This window comes from Neovison vison, chromosome 13, assembly GCF_020171115.1.
Source record: "Neovison vison isolate M4711 chromosome 13, ASM_NN_V1, whole genome shotgun sequence".
Classification (NCBI taxonomy): domain Eukaryota; kingdom Metazoa; phylum Chordata; class Mammalia; order Carnivora; family Mustelidae; genus Neogale; species Neogale vison.
The window spans coordinates 96,186,268-96,208,559 of NC_058103.1; the positions used below are offsets into that span (position 1 = coordinate 96,186,268).

At 50.4% G+C, this 22,292-nt stretch overlaps 1 protein-coding gene across 1 annotated transcript in view; it reads right to left on the reverse strand.

The window, feature by feature from the left end:
* Window positions 1-2,657: 2,657 nt before the first annotated feature.
* The window catches only part of TEP1 (telomerase associated protein 1), a 38,881-nt gene continuing 19,246 nt past the window's right edge, over window positions 2,658-22,292 (reverse strand). Inside the window, exons 16-55 of the mRNA XM_044231813.1 lie at window positions 21,257-21,387; window positions 20,920-20,979; window positions 19,853-20,011; window positions 19,145-19,321; window positions 18,803-18,923; window positions 18,083-18,207; window positions 17,174-17,287; window positions 16,962-17,079; window positions 16,614-16,808; window positions 16,320-16,495; window positions 16,066-16,222; window positions 15,775-15,954; window positions 15,316-15,408; window positions 14,920-15,052; window positions 14,618-14,768; window positions 14,230-14,363; window positions 13,922-14,010; window positions 13,558-13,672; window positions 12,886-13,117; window positions 12,569-12,692; window positions 11,619-11,743; window positions 11,394-11,493; window positions 11,028-11,183; window positions 10,670-10,882; window positions 10,259-10,412; window positions 9,942-10,154; window positions 9,181-9,341; window positions 8,832-8,945; window positions 7,756-7,863; window positions 7,258-7,390; window positions 7,101-7,177; window positions 6,866-6,998; window positions 6,596-6,732; window positions 6,329-6,453; window positions 5,143-5,286; window positions 4,892-4,991; window positions 3,637-3,742; window positions 3,327-3,532; window positions 3,100-3,204; window positions 2,658-2,878 (exon numbers count right to left, since the gene is read on the reverse strand). Coding sequence (XP_044087748.1) covers window positions 2,756-2,878; window positions 3,100-3,204; window positions 3,327-3,532; window positions 3,637-3,742; window positions 4,892-4,991; window positions 5,143-5,286; window positions 6,329-6,453; window positions 6,596-6,732; window positions 6,866-6,998; window positions 7,101-7,177; window positions 7,258-7,390; window positions 7,756-7,863; window positions 8,832-8,945; window positions 9,181-9,341; window positions 9,942-10,154; window positions 10,259-10,412; window positions 10,670-10,882; window positions 11,028-11,183; window positions 11,394-11,493; window positions 11,619-11,743; window positions 12,569-12,692; window positions 12,886-13,117; window positions 13,558-13,672; window positions 13,922-14,010; window positions 14,230-14,363; window positions 14,618-14,768; window positions 14,920-15,052; window positions 15,316-15,408; window positions 15,775-15,954; window positions 16,066-16,222; window positions 16,320-16,495; window positions 16,614-16,808; window positions 16,962-17,079; window positions 17,174-17,287; window positions 18,083-18,207; window positions 18,803-18,923; window positions 19,145-19,321; window positions 19,853-20,011; window positions 20,920-20,979; window positions 21,257-21,387 — 5,517 coding nt within the window. The 3' untranslated portion in view covers window positions 2,658-2,755. The remainder of the gene's footprint in view (window positions 2,879-3,099; window positions 3,205-3,326; window positions 3,533-3,636; window positions 3,743-4,891; window positions 4,992-5,142; window positions 5,287-6,328; window positions 6,454-6,595; window positions 6,733-6,865; window positions 6,999-7,100; window positions 7,178-7,257; window positions 7,391-7,755; window positions 7,864-8,831; window positions 8,946-9,180; window positions 9,342-9,941; window positions 10,155-10,258; window positions 10,413-10,669; window positions 10,883-11,027; window positions 11,184-11,393; window positions 11,494-11,618; window positions 11,744-12,568; window positions 12,693-12,885; window positions 13,118-13,557; window positions 13,673-13,921; window positions 14,011-14,229; window positions 14,364-14,617; window positions 14,769-14,919; window positions 15,053-15,315; window positions 15,409-15,774; window positions 15,955-16,065; window positions 16,223-16,319; window positions 16,496-16,613; window positions 16,809-16,961; window positions 17,080-17,173; window positions 17,288-18,082; window positions 18,208-18,802; window positions 18,924-19,144; window positions 19,322-19,852; window positions 20,012-20,919; window positions 20,980-21,256; window positions 21,388-22,292) is intronic.

A 22,292-nucleotide genomic window follows, 5' to 3' on the forward strand; every position in this document is an offset into this window, starting at 1 on the left:
GATTTCAATTAACATAGAAGGCTCTAGGGAAATAGAAAATCATTAGAAATGGGGTGCTGAGTGGTTCAGTCAGTTGACCATCTGACTCTTGATTTCAGCTCAGAAGCCTACTTGGAATTTTCTCTCTCCTTCTCCCTCTGCCACTGTCCCCCTGCACCCTCCCCCAAACCCCCCAACACACTCTCTCTCTAAAAAAAAAAAAAAAAAAAAAAAAAAATCACAGTAATAATTGCTATAGTCAGGATCAATGGACGGATGCTAAAATTAGTGGAACAGGATAACTTTCATAGTTTCAAAAAACCTACTTCAAGATTTACTGATTACTATGGTGATTTTAACATAGGAGCATAAATTCTTTGGTAGTTCTCCCTCCAGGAGGTTTAGTCTCTCTCCTTTTAAGTGAGGGCTGGGTTTAATGACTTGCTTCTAACAGAGAATGGAAAAATAACAGTAAAAGAAAAATAAAGTGATCAAAATTGGGACACCTGGGTGTTCAGTCAGTTGAGCATCTGCCTTTGGCTCACTTCATGATCCCAGGGTCCTGGGATTAAGCCCCATTTGGGGCTCCCTGCTCAGCGAAGAGCCTGCTTCTCCCTCTCCCTCTGCCATCCCTGAACTCCCCCACAACTGTGCTCTCTGACTCTTATCTCTCGTCAAATAAATACAATAAAATCTTTAAAAACAAACAAACAAAACTCAAAATGTTTAAACTATCTAAATTAGGGGCACCTGGGTGGCTCAGTGGTTAAGCAGCTGCCTTCAGCTCAGGTCATGATCCCAGGGTCCTGGGATTGAGCTTTGTATTGAGCTCCCTGCTCAGAGGGAGGCCTGCTTCTCCCTCTATCACTCCCCCTGCTTATGTTCCCTCTCTTGCAGTCTCTCTCTCTGTGTCAAATAAATAAATAAATAAAATCTTAATAAAATAAATTACCTAAATTAATTTTCCCTTCAACTCCCTTGGGCACATGTTTACAGTTGCCCAGAGTCTCTTATTGTCACTCACAGCAATTATACTATGACCTTGCTTTACACCTATAAGGTAAGAAAGACAAAAATACCTCAGGCGGGCCTGGCCAACAAGGCTGAGTCTATTGAGCAAAGGTCAAGTTAGCCTTTTCTTAACTTTCTCCATCCCCATCCTCCAGCCTTAGATGGGGTGCTTTTGTAGAATTTTTAGAGCTTGGAAGACAGACGTCTAGGGCTTCCTCCTGTCCTTGGCCCATGCTCTCAGGAGAGCAAAAAGCAAAAGACTGAAACCAGCAATTTTCAGGATGATGCTGTGCCATGGTTCTCTGTAGCATTTCTGGGTAGTATTATAAATCATAAATTTCAAATAACCTTAACTTGGATTCTAGTCGCAAGGTATGTGGAGGAGATGGTCTAGAAGGTACTTTTAGAGCCCTTGCATGAGACACATGAGAGAAGATAGAAGCATGACCCATGATTAAAACATCAGTTGATGGAATTTCTTATATCTTTATCCTCCAGCAGAGGGAGACCATGGGGCACTAGTAGAAATAAGGGGAAAGTCTCTCAGATGATCTGTCCACGAAAACCTGGAATCAGGGCAAAGTAAGAACAAAACTCAGTACCCCTCATCTCCCCAGTTCCTCAAAATTCGTTTCTTTCTCTCTCTCTCTCTCTTTTTTTTTTTTTTAAGATTTTACTTATTTATTTGAGAGAGAGAGAATGAAAGAGAGCATGAGAGGGGAGGTCAGAGGGAGAAGCAGACTCCCATGGAGCTGGGAGCTCAATATGGGGCTTGATCCCAGGTACTCCGGGATCATGACCTGAGCTAAAGAGAGCCGCTTAACCAACTGAGCCACCCAGGCACCCGTCAAAACTCATTGCTAATCAGAGTGCAGTGGTAGTTCTCTGAGAAAACCCTACCAACTTAGAACAAAATCTTGTAAGCCTGGCTTTTCATATACTAGTCCTTGAGCTTTGGGACATAGAAGACCTTGAACTTTTCCCCTAACTCTTAGAAAGAATCTCAGGAAACTTCCTCTCCCATAAGATAAAACTATAGGAAAACAAGGTTTTAGAACTTAAAAGGATCACAGTCCATGGTGAGTCCATGGGTAGGATTGTTCCATCTCTCCATTTGTTTTAATCTTCATGAACTTCAATTTGAGAGCTACACTTTTGGGGTTTCTTCCAAGAATGCAAATTACTATTACTGACAAACATGTGCAAGTGGCTGCTGCTGCCTAGTCAGTGGCTGTGAAAGCCAGGAGTCCCATTCCACTCAGCGCCCTAGCTTCTCACCTCCCATCTGGGCAGTCAGTTCCGCACGGAAGAGGCTGCTTCTGCGGGAGGAACTTAATGTTCTCTCTAAACGCCCTGACTGGGGGGCACTTTCAACTCACTCCTCCTTTTCTTAATCTTTCTTGACTAAGTGAGATGTCTTCAGCACTCTGTTCAAACGAAGTGCCGGCCAACATCACTCATTCCTCCCCCCCGCCAGGAACGGCATCTCAGGACCCTTGGACCAGCAAGTGACACAAGACTTCTAAAGCCTGACAAAGAATATCTATGAAAGAACTGGTTCCCTTTCTTGCAGTTCTAGTAAGGACTAATGTTAAATCAGAAAAGAAACATGAGGACATCCATATTCCTCTGATCCACATCCACATCAGAACACAGGCAGACTGCACTGGAGATTTTCTGACACTTTATTTTAAAAATTGAATCAAGAAAGGAGCCACTGGTGTCTTCTGGCTTTGCATCTCAAGCACAAGTGGGTGGGGCATCTTTACTCCCAGGAGAGAAAGTACACGTTGCCCAGTGTGTCTCCCACTGCAAGCTTCAGGGTAGAGTCGGGGCCCAGCCAAGGTTCCAGGCAACAGACAGCCGCTTCACACTGAAACAGACCCAGCTACAAAGGGGAACAAAAGATGGGGAGGTGAAGGATACAAGCCTAGGGCCTCCTTACTAACTCATTTTTCTCTCACATTAATGCCTTTTATTTAGAAATAGGTTAGTTGCACATGATAGCAAGGATAGAAGAAAACAGAATTTTGATCTTTTGTACATTCTTTGCCCAAGTTTGCCCTCTGTGACGTTCTTTTAGCCCTCCTTGCACACATACACACTTACCAGCTGCATACTGGGTCTCTCCCACAGCTTAACATCTCTGTCCTTTGAAGCTGTCACCAGCAACCCAGGCAGCACATGGAGGGCTGTGACAGAGCCCGAGTGAATCTTGGAGGGGAAGGAGAAGCGATGTGCTGAGCTTTCAGTGGGCCTTCCTTTGTCAAGGAAGCATCCACCTGTCAGACAGAGAGCCTCCTCCCCTCTATTTGTGACCCATGCCTCTAACTCACCTTTCTACGCTGCTGAGTCCTCAGCTGTGAGGGTGGGGACCAGCTATCTGTGCTGCTGTCCTGCACAGATGGGGCTGTCTCTGGAGTTGGGGTTTCAGGCATTTCTGTTTTCTGCCAGAGGTTGCTTGTCTCCCATTCTCCTTCAGAGGTGCACTTGGCGAGTTTCCACAGCAACCCATCAGAGCTGGCACACAAAAATGAGGACTCTGCCATTTCAAGGACAGAAGTTAGAGCTAGGTTTCTGGCTTCATAGGACCCACCATCACCTACAAGGCATCTCCAGACCTGTGGGTCCTCCCATCCCACTCACCAGATTCCGGTTTGGCTTGGGTTACCAACACGTAGGTCCCAGTAGGATTCTCCAGGTTTGGCTCAAACTCGAGGCTCTCTTGAAACTCTCCTGACTCCTTTTGCCTCTGTGAAAGGATGGCTCATTTTGTTCAGGCTACTCATAGCACTTGACACTATACAGCCAAAGCAACTGTTTTAGGCTCTGGGCTGGTCAGCACTTTTTTTTTTTTTTTTTTTTTTTTTAAGATTTTATTTACTTATTTGTCAGAGAGAGAGCACAAGCAGGCAGAGTGGCAGGCAGAAGCAGAGAGAGAAGCAGGCTCTCCTCTGAACAAGAAGCTCAATTGGGACTTGACCGCAGGATCCTGGGATCATGACCTGAACCGAAGTCAGCAGCTTTAATGACTGACTGAGCCACTCATGCAACCCTGGTCAGGACTTTCTTAACTGTGATTTAGACATAGTAAAGAGCGTGAACCCTTTTTTTTTAAGATTTTATTTATTTATTGTGTGAAAGCGAGACAGAGAGAAAAAGCATACAAGCAGGGGGAGCAGCAGGCAGAGAAAGAAGCAGGCTTCCCACTGAGCAAGGAGCCAAGGACTCCATCCCAGGATCCCAGGATCATGACCACAGCCAAAGGCAGAGCCTTAACCAACTGAGCCAGCCAGGCATCCCTAAGTGCACGAATCTTAAATGTACATCTCAAGGAACTTCTGCATATGTATACATCCGTGCAATCACTGCCCAAGTTAACATGTAGAACATTTCCGTCACCCTAGAAACTTGCCTTCGTGACCCTTCCCAGTCAATACCAGAGCTAACAATATTCTGAGTTTTGTCACCATAAATTAGTTCACCATAAATTTGTTCTTTAACTTTATGTGAATGAAATCACGTAGTATGTACTCTTTTGTGTCTGACTTCTTTGACCCAATGTAACATCTATGAGATATGTCCGTATTATTCCAGACACTAGTACTCACAGTGACAAGACAAGAGAGACATGAGAAAAAAAGCAATTAAGAAAACTCCTACATTGATGGTTTCCTGTGATTTTTTTTTAGACACTGGAATCCTTTTTTGTATCAGTAAAATATTACAGGGAAGCTGAAACCCACTATAGAACGCTCTGAAGTAGAGCCACTCCAGTTGAAGGAAGAGAAGGGAATTTGGAACCAATGTCTTTACCCTCCTCTTATCCTCAACCATGGCCCCAAGGTTTTAAAAGTGTTGGTCATGAACAAATGTTTTAACACACTCAAATCAGACTTACTAAGAGATAAAGGCCTCTAGTTTCCACTGACTGCAGGACAAACACACCATAGTCCGGATGTGTGGACAACAACATAGCACCTTCTGAATAGCGGCAGCTCCTGGTTTATAACAAAGAAAGAGGCTGAACCCATGAACATCTCTCTGTAAGACCCCAGGGTTTTGTTCTAAGTTAGACCCAAGTTCAGGGTAACCACTAACCCACTTTTCCTTTTTCTGTAGCCTGAGAGGAAACAGCTTTTTGAATCCTACCAGATTTCAGAAGGAGCCTCCCCTGGTTTCATGCACTGTAACCGCAAACCCGCATCGGCCAAGATGAGGGAGTGACCGTCTGGAGCTAGGGCCACACCTGTCAGGAACCCTAAGTCCTCCTGCAGAACTCGGTTCAGGTGAAGACTGCAACTCAAAAAAGGTACAAGGACAAAGAGAGACCCTATTTTAGTCCACCTCTCTCAGGCTCCTTGGCTCCCCATGAATTCCTCAGGAGAGAAGTACAGAACGCGATCAATTACCTTCCCTACAAATTCTCTTCCTCTTTCTGTTTTTCTTATATCAGTATTCATCATCACCATCCCCTTACCTGCTCAAATGAGGCATCTCTTGGCTTCTTGTCTCTTCCTTCCCTCCTGACCTCCAACTGATTAATAAGCACTGTGGATTCTACTTGCCAATACCTGCCTAAATCTCTATCCCTCCTTCTCATCCCACTGTCTGGCTCGGGGCCCACACTATGTCTTCCCTGGACTAGAGCAACTGCTGTGAAGGTGGCCTCTCTGCCTGTAGTATCTCTCTACTACTACCCATCTTCCATAATGCCACCGGAGTCCTCTTCCTAAACTGCAGCTAATTATTCTCAAAATCCTTGACACTGTGCCCTCTACAGCCTTCCCCCAGTTTATCTTTTCAATCCAATTCCCCAAACCCCCCACCACCACTGTCTCCAAGAACCCAACGTCTTGGCTGTGCCAGAATATACCATGCACTCTCATGCCTCCTTGCCTTTTGTTAATACTACTGAAACACCATTCAGTTCCCTTAAGGGTCCAGAGAACTCCTTACTCACCCTTAAAGCCCAACCTCAAATAGCAACTCTTTTGTAAACTATAAATTTCTCAAATTCTGGGAATTATAGATCTCTTCCTTATAGCACTAATCACTCTGCCTGTTGCCGGTGGTTGACTACAGTGCATATTTGTGCTTCCTAAATTAAAAGGTAATTTCAATCTGGTTCACACAGCCTGGCTCAGAGCTTAGCCTAAAGTAGACACTTGATAACTATTTAAGTTGACATGAAGGGGAGCCAAAACAATTTCCCAAGGACTTTTTCCCACTTACTAACATCCTATTGACCTAGTTCAGAAGTAGGGGTGGAGTGATTTGCACAAAATCTATAAGGAGACCATCGACATATCACATTGACCCAGCTGCCCCATCTCACCTGAATTTTCTGGGTGTCGAACCCTCCTGCAGGTCCACGTGCCACTCACTGACCTTTTCATTAGCACTGAGAACAATCAAGGTGTGTGCCGAGTACCACACCAGAGCATTGATGTGGCCTGGAGCCTGGGGAGCATGATACATTCATCTCAGTATTCCTGAAGAGCCAGGGTTAATCCTCATTCCCTCCCAGCCACCTACGCACACCAGTACATGTACAGCTGGGGCAGAAGTCACACAGACAAGCACCGAGGTTGACCCAATTCACCTGTGCTGTGGCCACAGCCTTAGCTTCATGCCACAAAGTTAGTTCCCCAGTTCGATTCCCAGATGCTGCCACAGAACCGTCAGGGGCCCAGGCCACAGCAGTGATGGCTACAGGACTCCTGGGTGTGTATGTGTCATCTGGAGAAGGAAGTAGGTGATGCATTAGAAGCTGGACCACTCCTGGGAAACAAGGAGCTATCAGGCCACCCTTGACCTTCATGGTCCCACTAACACACCCCTCTATATACTGCTTCTCTCCATGCCTTCTCACCTGCTTCCTCGGGTACCTGCCAGAGCCGTACAGATCCATCCTCTGAGGTGGTCAACAGGAGGCCTGAGGTGTCTGAAACTGCAGCTGCACTGATTGGGCCACTGTGTCCCAGGAGGGTGTGTGTCTGAAACACCTAGGAGGAAAGGATGGAGGTGGGAAAGCAGGGGCTCAGCGTCATAGTTGTCCTACTCTGCCCTCTCCACTCCATCCACCCCAGTCCTTTCAGGGAACTCACCAAGAGCGGATGCCACAACCGTGTGGCCCCATCCAGTCCAACAGTCACCACCAGAAGCTCTGACCCAGGCTGCCCAGCTGAGAAGGCACAGAGATGAAGTCAGAAGAAGGGGAGAAGCAGGGGGGAAGGGAGGAAAAGGGAACTGGCATTTCCTTACCTGCCCGGGGCTCCAGGGCAGCAGCACAGTGGCTGATAGGTCCTGAGTGAGCAGGGATGCTCGTCAGCTCCACACCCTGATGGTCCCACACTTTCAACGTTCCATCTCGGCCCACAGACACCACATGTTCTTCCTATTCCAGAGCACAGGATCAGACCAGAATCGCACCGAGCAGGACGAGAGGAGTATGCCTCCTACCACAGAGGTGAGGGCTGAGGACTAAAGGCCTAGGAGATGTCCAAGAGTGTGGAGGACTTGGGGACACAGGCTGAGTGGCTTAGGACTGCAATCCTGCACATAGTTCAGACACTGAGCTGCCCTCTTGCTCCCCTCACACCAACCCTCCATCTCAATACCCTCATCCTGATCTAATTCAGGCCTGAGTATCTCATTCTTTATACTTCTTTTTCCTTTGAGATTAGATACCCAATGCACCCATCTCCCAAAGCCTCCTTAGCCTTCCCAGGGTCCCCAGTGAGTTCTCTGCCACCTCCTCACCGCGGCCACCACGGCGCTCACGGCACTCTGATGACCTAGGAAGTGGCCAAGCTGCTGTTGCTGTCCTGGGTCCCACAGCCCCACAGAGCCATCACTGGAGCAGGAGACCTGCACAGTCAGAGGTCAGAGGAGTGGGATTAGCAGCATGCCTCCAGCATTTTTGTACATTGACAACGCGGGCACAGGGTGGGGTGGGCATTAAGGTTGGTGATTAAGAACATTGGCTGTGCTGGGTTCAGTTCCAAGCTCCACCATCCTTTACTTTGTGACCTGTGGCAAGTTCATCTCTCTGCGCCTTGGGATTGTCGTCCAGTCAATGAGGATAGTAACTGTGTCACTATTTGCTGTGGCTGCTGCGGGGCTGATGTACCTGCACCTACATGAAGGGCTGCCTGGTACGTACTGAACACTGAATACATAGTGGCTGTTGTCCCTGTTATTCACAAACTGTCAGTCAACAAACCAGACAAAGGTGAACAGCCTGCAATACCAAGGGAAGATGCAGCTTCCCAGCAGGCAGGGGCAGAGAGCAGTCTGTGACAATTCTAGTCAACTGATTCTCACTCCTTTCTCATCTCTTCCTGAGAACAAGTGTGGGAACTGTGCATGGGAAAACTAGGCTTCACCAACCTTAAGTGCATAATCTTAGGGGTTTGTTTTTGTTTTTTGCCTTAGGACCAAAGAAAATACAGCAGTATCCTCTCACTGCAGGGATAGGTATCCTAAGCCTTTGGGGAGACAGTTCTGTGTTCTTATTAAGAATCAGGGCTCTCTTATGATTAGTGCTTCAGCCTCATCACTTATACAACCTTGAAAATGTTCTTTAATCTATCTGAGCTCAAGATCCTCATCTGTGAAATAGAGATAGTAGTACTGTCTACTTCACACGGAGTTGTAAAGACTAAATGAGGCAAGATGTATGAAGAGCTTATTTCAATTCCTGGCACATACTTGCTCAATAAATGTCAGCTATTACTATTATTATAAACAGGTGTCCGAAGCAGGATGACTTGGGCCATGTGGTCCTCTCCCAGGAACCCTGCTGGGCTCTGCCCCACCCCCACCCCTTCCCTTACCAGTAGGTTGTCTCTGGTCCAGGCACAGCCAGTGACCCAGTCACGGTGACAGGCAGAGAAGGAGCAAATCAGAACAGGGGCTCTGGGCATCCGCACATCCCAGCAGAAGAGATTCTGGATAGGTCCCAAGAGAGGGTGCAGTCAGGACCAGAGGAGGGAGGTAGTAACATCAGGGCCATTTCCGGCAAGAAAGTTTAAAGGAGTAGGGAATATTAGGGAAGGGGTGGTAGAAAGAGGTGGCCCAGGGGGTGTGGTAAAGCAAAATGCCTCGGGAGCCATGGGAAATGGACTGTTGAGGTGTCCAAGACTCAGAGGGGCTGTGGGCTCAAGGAGGGAGCCCGCGACTCACCCGGTCCCTGCCCCCGGTAGCCAGCCTGCCTCCATCGGTGCTGAAGCTACAACAGCTCACAGGACCCTCGTGTTTCCGGAGCTCAGTGTCACGGGGAAAGTCTTCTACTGTCTGTGCCAGTGTCAGCAACTGCCTTGGCCAGAGCCGCACTGTGAAATCTTCTGCATTGGAAAGAAGGAGAAAGAAAGATTCCCTGAAAGAGGAAGTGAGACAGGACCCCAAAGACAAAGGCAAGCATGCTGCGTGAGGGTGATGTCCAATGGCAGTGAGTCATAGGCTATGGAGTACCCGAGTGACAAGGGTCAGTCATTGTATGAGGTCAAAAGACAGGAACACCAGGCACTCCCAGCTCTGGCTCTTCAGCTGCCCAACTCCCTGCTACACCTCGGACCCTCCTCTTCTCCTCTTCCACTATCACTTGGACCAAGTCTCCTACCTGGAGAGGACTAAGACCATTCTGCATTTTCACCTCAACATCTCTCTCCTCCTCCTAAGGGAAACCCATCCCCATACACAGCAAAGTCTGAGACCCCTGGGCAGAAACTCAGAGGATTCCAGCAATTAACAGAGGTCCCAGAATCAGGGTTAGGAAACAAGAAGAAACAGTGTAGATTAATGATGCAAGAGAAGTGCATTTACAAGTAATTTGAAAGTTTTAAAAATAATTATATGTGTGTGTGTGTTTCCTATACACGTACACATATAAATTGAGGGAAGGCACAAGCATATTTGAAAGGAAGCTGCCCAAAGCCCAGCAGTACCTGAGGCAGAAGCCAAGAGTTCTTTGGAGGTGGCCAGTCCCAACACGGGTTTCTGGTACCTGGACAAGAGCCAGAGGGGCTGAAGGGAACCTCCTTTCAGAGTCCAGCCTTGCAGGGACCCATCTTCTGCACCACTCACCAACACCTCAGGGCTTAGCCAGACCAGTGCAGACACTGCCACATCTACTGCCTGACACTGAGCCCCCTGCGAACCTAGAGTATGAGGAAAAAGCAGAGTGAGACACTCAGAAAGGGAATTCAGGGTGAAGAGGCTCTTTCCAAAGGCTCGAACACCCCATCCCCTCTCTCTTCAGCACCTGAAGCGATTTTGTAGATCCTGATGCCATCTGCTCGGTACCCAACGGCCACCCGATCACCATCCGGGCTGAGAGCCACAGAGAGGGCAGGAGAGAGAGAAAGGGAACCCAGGCACCCCCGGGGCTGACCCAGCGATCCAGACCACACCTGAACCTGAGGGCCAAGAACAGGACTTAAAGATACACCACTTCTACCCCCAGAGCAAGAGCCTCCCCCATTAAAGTCCTCCTCCTCCCTAAAGGGCTCCCCTCTCTTCTCAGAAAGCAGCCCATGCATACACTGCACCCCTCTCCCTGTAGCTTGCACCAGCGAAGCCCCTCCACAGTGTCCCCAACAAAGGCTCCACCCTCACCCAAATACCCCTGCCCTCCCCCCTCCTCCTAACCCACCACCAGCCTCTGCCACCTGACCTTGCCATCCTCTCCGGCCGTCAGTAACTGGCGCCCAGCACGCAGGAAGAGGGCAGCAGCCACAGTGCCGTGGTGGGCTGGGAAGACAGCTAGCCGTGCCCCCTCATGCCAGGACCACAGTTCCACCGTGCTGTCCAGCCGACCCACAGCCACAACCCGCCCAGGCGCATTGAACACCAAGGTACGGACAGAGGCTCCTGGGGCTCCCAGTTCCTACCCAAGGAAGTAGAAACAGAAATGTGGGGACCTGCTCTCAAAACAAGCCCAAAGTGAAACAGAATGTGGACGTCCATAATCCCATATCTTCCACTCCTGACCTCTTGGCCTTCCTGCCCCAGAGCAACGCAGGACTTCTCACCTTGGCAGCTTTGAGCCCGTCCACATGGAAGAAGCTGAAGCTGCCAGCCCAGCTGCCCACAGCCATCACCTGCCCCTCTGGGTGGAAAGCAACGCAGTTCAGAGGCCGGGGACACGTGTGCTGGAAGGCCAGCTGCCCACGGACTGTGTCCCACAGCTGAAGGAGAAAGAAAGGGAGAAAACTAGGTGCCGAGTACAAACACCTAAGCCTCTCAAGCCCGGAGGCCACCTTGTCCAGCCCCCTGCCCTCAGCCTCCCCCAGGCACCAGGAAAATCCTCCCCCAGGCCAAGCCACACTAAGAGAACAACTTGCGGGGATGACTTGCATTTAGGGCCACTTTGACTACCACTGCCCCTTGGTCATTACCTTTAGGCATCCCCCTAGACACACGGTGGCCAGCAGCCGGCGGTCTGGGCTTAGGCAGCAGCCAGTGATTTGATACTGGTGAGCACTGGTCTGGAGCACCCTAGCCCAGGGAGACAAAGTTAGGCTTCTGGGAGCCCCTGGCCTCCCTCCTCTTTCCCCTGCCCTGAGGGCTTCTGATAAGCAGGGAAGACTCTCACTCCAAGACATGGGGGAGGGGTCCCTTACCGACAACCTTGTTGCAGGTCCCAGAGCTCCAGAAGCCCATCAAAGGCAGTAAGAAAGAGGGCACCATCCGAGAGGAATGAGCAAGAGGAGACCCCATCACAGCCGCTCACCAAAGACTTCTCCTCCTATGAGAACGAGCAGGGAAGCCTGCTCAGAACATTCCCCTGACCCCCAGTTTCCAGCCACTCCAAGCTCCAACCAAAAAGGAGGCCAAGGCAAGAAGGGATAGAGAAAGGGTGGCCCTCTGGCCCCACATCAGGAGCTTTGAGCCCCATTCCAGATGTGGGCCAAGCCTCGGTTCAAGTGGTGCCACATCTCCCCTATTCCCAACCCCATATGCATCCCCAAGTCACAGAAGATTCTGAGGGGTTTGTGTATGTATGCATGCATATCTATATATGGCAGTGGGAGTTGATATGGGTGGGAGGCAGAGAAAGGGAGTGGCTATGGCTGTGGGACCCACTTCTCCAGCCTAATCTGCTGTTACCTTCCTTCAAGCACCCTCTGCTGCAATCATTCCCAGAAGTTTCCTGGAAACATTCTCCCTTGTGCCTTTTACTCAACTGGAATGTGTGCTCTTGCCTGTCCCATGTTCTCCCGCAGGTATCCAACTCAATCAGCTCTTGTTTATATTATACAGTTATGTTTTGGTTCCTTTTCACCTTGTATGTCCTCTCTTTCAACAAAATGGCCAATTGGTAGGCAAAGACAGGTATGCGCCTGGAGATGCTTAGTACAGTACAGCCTTAGTACAGCCCTGAATGGAAAGGTATGCAGCAAATATTTGGCAGGTGTGACTGATTTAATACCAGCCTTTGATTTTATGTGAGGGAAACTCAAGTTGCTGAATCAAACAGGGTGATAACAGACGGGGCTGGCTTGCGGAGGTCTTCAGGACGGTTTGTGAGGCTTTTTCTAGAGGCAAACTCTGCCCACCTTGAGTGTCATACCTGCCAGGTTCTCAGGTCCAACAAGTAAACCATCCCGTTGCCAGTGCCGACAGCAGCTCTTTGCCCACTGGGGGAGAGGGCCACCGCTGTGGGGGATGAGGAAACTGCCAGAGATAGGCTGGAGCTAGATAAAGAATAGGAAGAAAGGGAGGAAACCAGGATTTCAGAGAAGGAAGGGACCGGGAATTCACACTTGCATTCTGTGCCTGAATCCCCTCCTCCATTGTGACTCTGGTCTGTCTTTCTTCTCTAGTTTCAGAAAGGGCTGTGGCTTGCTCTCTGACAGGCTTCCCAGTACCCGGGGCCATGGATCTTACTTCTGCTGGCCCTCCACGGTGTGGGGTTTATTAAGCCATCGTAGCATGTGCTGGGGGCGCCATCGCTGGAAAAGCTGTGGGGCCTGGTGGCAAAGAGGTGAGTCCAGGGGCTGGTTGGCTGCCTGCTGGGGCAGGAGCAGGGGGTACTGGCTGAGGACAGGAGCTTGCTGCCTCAGGAACGTGTGAAACATGGCAGTCTCAGCCTCTTGCTCATCTTCAGGGACTGAGGAAGCTGTGGGAAAGATGCGAAGCATCACTGGGGAGCCAGCCCATAGCCCCATTAACCCCAGTACAAAATATAGTCATATGATGTGTTAAAATGTTAAGTCTTGAAGCCTTCTGGCCCTACATCAGGAAGACCCGTTAAAAGTACAAAGCCTTAGGCCCCACTCTGGACCTAGGGAACCAGAATCTGGGAACCCAGAGATCTGTAATTTGAACAACATTTCCAGGTAATTTTAGGCCTGTTAAATAAAGTTTGAGAACCTTTGGTCTAAGAGAACGGGGCAGAAGATCCCCTGAAAATCACCTCCTTACCCTCTTGGCCTTTTCAGCCTGGAATAGAAATTTAACTGTTCTTTGCATTATACCTCCCGTCCCCCACCCCCAGCACACCCCCTGTGAACACACCAAGGAGGCCCGTATCTCAGAGAAGCCACTGACTTATCTTACCGTAGAGGGCATGGGCCTCCAGGAGCCGAGAAACCAGACCCAGTTCCAGGTGTGCAGCCACCACATGGAGATTGGTGAGGAATTTTGCAAGAAGGCCACGGTTCCCACTCTGGATCTGAGAAGATTGGATGGGACTCGTTAGGATGTGAAGAGGCAGGTGAGAAGGAAGAATCTAGTTTTAGACTCTGTGCAGCCAGGACCTCAACCTAGGAGCTGGGACAAAGGACATGGAGGAAGAGGGCAGGAAAACTGGATGGAGAAAGGTAGAGAGGGGTGGCGGTAGTGGTGGTCAAGGGGGAGTGGGGTCTCAGAATAGTCAAAGCAGTTGCCTGGGAGAAGGTGCCTATGGGATCCGGAGACTAACCAGGTGGTAAGGCAGATCTGCCAAGGCCTCAGGAAGGCAACTTCGGAAGGTGCCTGAGGCATCAGGGTCGCAGGTCTTCCAGAGCTGAGCTGCAGGTGTGGGTCAGAGTAGACAGTGAGACAAGCTCAGTCCTGAAGCAGCTCCAAAGATTGCATGGCACAGGTCACAGCAAAAGCCATCCGCCCACTGGGGTGGCAGGTTGAGGGCGCCAGCCGAATGGGAGCACCAGTGGGTGGTCCTGGCTTCCAGGCATCGGCCCCACCCTCAGTCTCCCGGGGTCAGTTTGGGCCAGTTCAGGCCGAAATCACCTGCGAGGAGGACGTGTGCTGTCTTCTCCAGCCCCCGCCTCTTCCCATATCGACATTTAGCTGCTGTCCTCAGAGGCCCGGCAGGGAGGCAGAGCCGGGCACCAGCACGCTCCAGAGGGCCCTCCCCTAGCAGACTGTTCTCATGTGAGGGAGAGAGGGCAGGAGAGGAGGGGAGGAGGTCTGTCAGTGAGCACCTGGCATAGCTGTGGGCTCCCGTGCCCATCCCATAGAGTGGTAAATTGAGAGGCAGCCCATTTGGAGCCTAGGAGACAGGTGTCAGGGGCTATATCCAGGGAAGGGTGGGATGAATAAAGGTTCACACGGGGCCCGGGCTCAAAGACAGGAAGGTACAGGAGATTGGTGGGAGTCCAATTAGGGGCAGCTGTACCTGCGCAGACTCTGGACGAGGTAGGCAAATGGGCCCATGGGGTAGGGGTCCCCACTGTTGCCAGCAGCCACTGCTTCTTCCCAGCTCTCAGCACCCCTGGGAAGTATCCGCCATGCACTCAGCACTCCATGCAACTGGTCCACGGTCAGACCTAAAAACCCCAGATCTCTGAAGCTGCCACCAAACCACACAGCGTACCCATGCCATGGCACGTGGTCCTCCTCATACCACTGAGACCCCAACTGAGCCAATGCCATCTAACCCGTGCGCAATCCGTCTCCCACGCCACCCCAACCACTGACCACTACATGTGGCTTCAAGGGTGGCCAAGGCTTGGGGAAGGATGTCGGGGCCATGTTCTTGCTCCAGGGTGCCCAGGATGTGCTGTAGCAGCAGCGGGACAGTGGAGGGCAGGGTCCGGAGTCTCTCAGACACCTGGGAGAAGAGGGAGACTGGGCTTCAGACAGTGGGGGGAGGAGAAGAGGCAGCTTTCATGGTAAGGAGGGGAGTGGGCAGCAGGAGGAACTGTGGGAAAGGATGAGAAAAAGAAGAGAAAGCATGGGGGAGATCCACCCCAAGGCAGCACAGGATGAGGGCAGGAAAAGTAGAGGGATAGGGGTGAAAGGAGCCAAATGAAAGAATGGGAAGTGGATTAGGACTGAAAAGATGAGCAGTGAGGGTTTACGCCCCCAGCCAACCTGCTCATAGAGCGTGTAGAGCCTCAGATGATCGGTGACCAAGCGCAGGTAGAGCGGCAGAGAGGACCCCCGCTTCACCAGCAGCAGCCGCATCTGACGAGACAAAGGGGACTCAGTGCAGGGAGCAGACAGCAGGGCTGTGACTCCTCTGAGAGTCCCCAGCAGGCATCACCTGATGGCCTCACTTCAGAACACAGCCATCCCTGCCCTCCAGTGCTATGCCAGACCCTCTTTCCGGAAAGCCCCCAATGGTTCAGCCTAGCACACCCAATAACCACAGCCTTACTCCTTCCCTCATCAGGACAGGCCCCGGGAGGCCATTCACCAGGGGGAAAAGGCTGGCTGGTATTATAAGGATTCCCAGTTATTGACAGCATCCACTGGCACAGAGCTCCTTCAGAAACCAAGGAGCAGGCTGCACGGGGTCCTCACCCCCACCACCCCTGGCCTACATCCAACCTGGTTGTTAAAAGGTGACTCCTCCAGCCGTTTCCCGTACAGAGCCAGCTCTTCTCTCACGAGCCGGGCCCGGGCAGATGGCTCCAGGGGCCCCAGGGCCACCACATGGGCACCTTGGCTCTGCTCAAGGGTCTCCACCAGGACTGCATCAGTAGACACGCTCAGTACCAGGTGCACCCTCTGTAATATTTGGGCAAAAGGAAAAGGAGGTGGAAAGAAAAAGAGCAGGACAATGTTGGAGAGCCCCCTTCTCCACTACTGCATCCCACCCCACTTCCTTCTCACACTCACCGGAGGAAGCGTCTTTGGGATCCAGTCTGAGACCAGCTGTCCATGCTGACCCACCAGCCTGTCAGCACCATCGATGATCAGAACCAGGGTTTGGCCACTTTTCAGGGACTGAGCATACTCAGGCAGCAGCCTCTGCTGGAGCTCCCATACTAGGCCGCTGTGTGTGCAGGGTAAGGACTAGGGTCAGCAGGAGAGGAAGACATACTGGTAGTGTCATATGGCATCAAGAGGCTGGGCTAATGGGGGATACACACCGGTAGGTGGTGGGGAGGCTGCTTGGCTTTTGCAGTTGGCTATGCAGATAGGCACAGAGGCGTCTGAGCAGGGTGAGGGCAAGACCCTGGTCTGGGCGGGCCCCTGAAAAGTGGAAGAAGACTAAGGGGACCACGTTGGCCCCACTGGGAGCCTGCAGGGCTGACACAAGAGATGCCTGCATGGAAAGCAAAGAGAAAACATGGTTATGTTTTCCACGCACAATTCCCTGTGGCCCACTTCCTTTGCCCACACAGCACCCCTTTCCTCCTGCCCAGGGCTCTGAGACTATGTACCAGGAAGGCCGTCTTGCCCTGTCCCGACTGCCCAGTCACCAGACTCAGCTTCTCTCGGTGAAGCATTAGCTGCTTCACTGTGTCCCGAAGAAGGTGCGGTCGGGCTGGACTCGGTGGGCTCTGCAGCTGCTGGAAGGTGGCCTGGACCAAGTCATCATCTGGGACGGAGACTGGCTGTTCCAGCTGGGCCCCAGGCTGAGGGCACATGGGCCAATAAATGACAATATTTCTATGGCCCTAGAACCCCCAGGCCTGAAAACTCACAGAGCCCCACCGAGTTACTTCCCATCCAGAACTACCCAGACCACTCCCTTCTCCACTCACCTGGCCATAGGTGCCCCTGCTCACCTGTAGGTAAAGCTTCTGGATCATATTCCACAGGTCCTGCAGAACCAGCTGCCCAAACTCTTCCAGCCCCCCAGCATAGGGTCGGCCAGCTGCCACACCCCCCCACTCACAAGGGTAACTGTGGGCAAAGCGAGCACAAGCAGAGTTAGACAGGGCCTGGTTCCCCTCCCCATATCTCTCCCTGCAGGGGCTCTCTACCTCCCCCAGCTCACCTGCGACAGGTAAGCCCTTCCCGTCTGCTCAGGAAGCTCTTCAGTTCTGAGATCCGATGTGCAGCCTCTTCAGACTCAGAAGTAAAGTCAGGTTTCCATGCATCTGGTACAGAGCTGACCCCCAAAGAGACCCCGAGAGTGGTCTACACTCAGACCCCAGCCTCTCTTCACCCCCAACCATCAGACCTGACTGTGGTTCCCTGAAACTCCCCAAGTGGAGATTGTTGGGGCCGATTCCACGTTAAAACCTGTTAAACCCCTAGAGCCTGCCTGGGCCTACTTAGCCATAGTGACTCCATGTTGCCTAGGTAGCCATTTTGTTGTTTAATAAATGCTTCAGCAATTACTGATACCGGTTCCAGGTAACCGTTGCCAAAACACATACCTAAAACAAGGCCATTTTGTTGTTTAATAAACGCCTCAGCAGTTACTAGTATCGGTTCCAGGTAACCATTACTAAAACACACAGGTAGGAGACATCCAGTCAGCCAAAGCCACATATGTAGATGTCTGCAGTTGTGCCCTATAAAACTAGCCTGTAAGACCAAGGGGTGTTCACTCTCTTCGGAGGAGGCCCTGGCTGGTCAGTCTGACTTTTAATGCTTGACATAGAATAAAACTTTACATAATTTTCACTTTGTCTCAGCCTCGTTCCCCTGGTCAGTCAGTCTAACTTCTAATGCTTGGCATAGAATAAGGCTTTGCATAACTTTCACTTTGTCTTAGTCTCGTTCCTTTGATAACGGACCCAACAGAGATCTCCTGGCTTCAGAGGCAAAGCTAATGTGGTGCTGTGAGGCCAGCTATCCGAGCCCCATGCTCTCTTCCAGCCTCCCCCGTCCTGTACTCTGAATGCCAGGGAGAGAAGACATGGCCACTGAGCTGAGCCCCAGACACAACAGCAGGTACCTGAGGAAGTTGGCATCCCGGAAGTAGATGAGAGCCGGGGCAGAGGGCTGCAGGCGCAGGCCCCGGTCCAGGAACTGCATCACCTCCATCTCTGTCACAGAGCGGCCTGGAGGGTACCGCTGGGCCTGAAGGGAGAGGGCAGAAGACAGGTGGGTTCAGTCCCAGGTCACACTAACCCATCCCCCGAGACCTGCCAAGATCCCAGGGCTCCAGCATCTCAGTAATGTTCCTCCTTCCCTCTCTCCAGATACAAGCCAATAAAACACAGCTACTAGCTAACATTTATTGAATGCCTGTCAGGTGTTGAGCATTTTTAAAAAGAGATTTCTAATTCTCATAGTAACTCTGCAGTATAGACACCACTAGTCCTCTTTAACATATGGGGAAGTGGAGGTTGGATTAGGATAAGCCATGTCCCACAAAGTCACACAGTCTGTAAATGACAAAAGGGACATCAGAACCCAGCTCTGGTAGCAAAACCTGAACAGACCTTCCCTCTTACCGCTCGCATCCCTTGGCCAACTGAAAGATACTTCTCAAAGGAATCCCCTCATCTAGGACTTGGCCACTTGTGCAGTCTTCTGCCTGGGATTCACTTCAACTCTCAAGGAGATGCCTGGCCATAGTCCCAAGGTTCCTGACACCCTGGGGTTTCTCTCCACCCCTGCCCAAACTCCATTTCCTCCCCAGACCCTGCTCCAGCCCTGCTGTCTGCCTTACCCAGCGGAAGTGAGGATGGTCAGGGAGGTTGTAGTTGGGAGGAACGTAGCCATAGCGAGAGCCCAGAATCCCCACAAATAGCTGCGAATTCTCCACCTCTCCCAGACACACTTCCAGTTGTCTGCAGAATGGTTATGGAAGCACCAGATCAGGGAATACAGGTACAAATAGGAAGACAGGGCCATGGCTCAAAGCCAAGGCAAGCTGCTCTTGTTAGCATCCAAAGAGCTCCCCCTGCCCTAAGCCCTTAGCCCTCCTTGCAACCTCCACCCTACCCACGTCAGTTCTACCACACAAGCCCCTCACCCCTGACCTGGCTCCCCTTCCCTGTGGCCCCCTCACCTGTTCCTACGGGTCTCTTCCTCAGTGATGCCCCAGCGCAGGTCGATGGCATGAAGGCTGATGTGGTGGGGTGCTGCTCGGGCTTGCAGAGCTGGCAGTACGGACCGTAGCAGCAGGTCCCGCTCTCCATGCATGTCCCGGAAAGTGGAGGAAATGAAAAGCCGGATGCTGCACCATCTGGGGGTAAGCAGAGGCCTAGGCTCAGTCTAGCTAGGCTCACCCTAATCCACAAGCTGGCACAAGTAAGGTCTGATGGACAGCAGCGGCGGAGGGGGTGGGGTGTGCAGTGGGACTCAGAGCCCTGGAACATAAACCCTACTTGCCATTTCTCACACACCCTCCTTGGTCAGCTGATCATTAGACACTTACTATTCGCCTACCGTGTGCTTGTGACAACATGGTGAAGAAAGCACAATCATTATCTCCCTTTTACTAATCAAAAAGCTAAAGCATCAAGAAATGAAGAAAAACAAGTAGCCCAAGATTCAAGCTACTATTTGGCCAAGCTGTGATGAGAAAGCCAGAGCCTCTTCTCCTGAGCCCTCTGCCTGAACCTGCCTCACCCTCTGACCCCCTTCCCCAGTAGAGAGAAGAGTTGGCTCACAATGTGACAACTTCCTCTGGCAGAGGAATCCCTCAACATCCAGAAATGCAACCACGTGCCCACTGCCTCTCCCAATTCACAAAGGCATAGAAACATAGACCAACCGAGGCTGGGAAATCGGAGCCAAGTGGCGAAAAGTGTTCTCTTCCAGTGGCCGGAGAGACAGGTCCCCTGTCTTTCCTGGGGGGGGTGGAATCTTGAATATTTTGTCCATTTGGCCCACATGTTCTAGAAGACGGGAGGCTCCACGCTCTGCAATGAACCTGACATAAATGTGACCAAATAAATAAGAGTGAATACCAAAGACAGAATCAGATCTTCCAAGGGGGGAGGGGACAAAGATACAGCTAGGGAAGGTCACCTAAATAACCGGAGCTCCTTAAGAAGACAACCATAAGCAGTTAATGTAGACTTAAAATAACCAGGATGCAGAACCACCTAGATAAAGGAAGAGAGAAGAAACCCAGCTCTAGCCCTCCTGCTATGCATGCTTATCACGGGCTTTCTTTGGGCCAGAAGCAATTAGGCTGGTAAAGATGAAGATTTAAGGTTAAAGATTAAGGCCATCCCAGAGCTTCTTCAGCTCTGTATCAGCTATATAAGCTGAGAGCCCAGAATCCTGGAAAAGGAGGAATGGGCATGAGTCTTCCTAATAGCAGTTGATGCCAGTGGAGGCATATAAAGGAAAATGTTGGGGAGAAAACAAGTAAGTGAGAGAACGTGGAAAGAAAGACAAAGTAAAAAGATTTCTATAAATTTGGATTCTATAAATAAACTTGGCATGAGATTTCCTCTGGATCAAGAATGAAAAGAGGCCACAAACAATGAATAGAAATAATATGACCAACTCTTGAGTTGTTCCCTTAAAAACAAAGAGTACAACCTTGCCCGTCCTTTATCCCTCTGCCTCCTATATGTAACACAAAGATGAGGGCTGGAGCTGGAGCAGCTGTCTTGAGCCATGAGGTGAAAGCAGAATATTTGAGGATGAAGGAGCAGTAAAAGGTGACTGAGCCCCTCTAACACTGTTGCTGCTATACCAGGATGGCTGCAGAAGAGCAATAAGCTTCTATATTGCTTAAAAAAAGAAGTAAAGGGAGTAGAAGCCAGGTAGTCTCAGAAAGATGTTCTAACAAAACCCCAACCCCTTCAGTGCCCATTCAGTACTCACTTCAGTATCCCATCAGTGTAGCCTGAGAGAGTCACGCTGTTAGGATTCGAATCTGGTAATCTGGCAAAGGAAGAAGCAGTCACTAGCCATCAGGAACAGTGCCAGGAGCACAGAGTCACTGCTCTCTAGGATGGATACCCCAGCTGTGCACTTTGAATAGGGTTATGTGCTAGGCTGGGGCATGGAGCTAGGCTAAAGACTTCAGAGAAAGCTCTAGTACTTAGGCAGAGATAGGGACGTGCCTGGTGAGTGGGAGGGTCCCAAACTACAGTAGGGGTAGAGAGGAAATCTGGGAACCTATCTTCCGGCACTGGACAAGGAGTTTGAGCATCCTTACATGTTACATGTCCTTTGTAGGGGAACAGAAACAAAGAGGCACTTGGAATTCACATGCTGCCAGAAAAGCTGTTTGGCCTCATTTACCAGTCTGTTACACATAGTGTTGCCAAAGAGGATGACCCTGTCCACCTGTAAGATGAAAAGGAAGGGGCTGGGATCAGGAGGCAGAAGGACAGAATGCTAATAAACTCAGGATATCTAAAGAAAAGATTTCTGGGGATTAGGGGATTAGGACAGCTCTGACAGGAATGGAAATTGCTTCTCCAGACAACACTGAGGTTGGGGGAAGCCACTACAACCTGACATGGAGTAAGGAGGAAAGGGGGAAGGGAGGAGGGCTGCTGGAGCTGGCTAATTCAGGCTCACGAGAGCTGATCGATAAATTTTTAGAGAAGTGCTTGGGTGGCTCAGATCATTAACTGTCTGCCTCCGACTCAGGTCATGATATCCAGGGTCCTGGGATGGATCCCCGCATCAGGTTCCCTGCTCAGCAGGGAGTCTGTTTCTCCTTCTCTCTCTGCCTCTCCATTCGGCTTGTGCTCTCTCTCTCTCTCTCTCTCTCAGATGAATAATGAGTAAGTAAAATATTTTTTCAAAATATTAAAATAATTTTAAGAATTTTGTGAGCCAGTTGTTAAACATGGCCACTACTAAACATTAAATTGTATAAACTTAAATAAATTATATTAAAAATGAAGGCAATAAATACTCAAAACTCATCACTTCCTAATTCTTTTACTACATGTTACCATTATCTACTCTTGGTCTCATTTACATCTACTGTATCTATAGTGTAGAAATACCATGTAGTGCTGTACTACTGGGCATCACTTCCCAACTCTGCTCACCGATACCACGTCGGTAGCTTGAAATCAGCTGTGATAGGAGTATTTACACCATAGAAATTAGCAAATGCTATTAACTAAGACTAATTTTTTCCAGAGAGCTGGGTGTTAAGCATTCACCAACACACCACTGGATAGGGTGCTACAGCCAGCTGGGAGTGGATGTGGGTACCGTACTTAGTTTGAAAG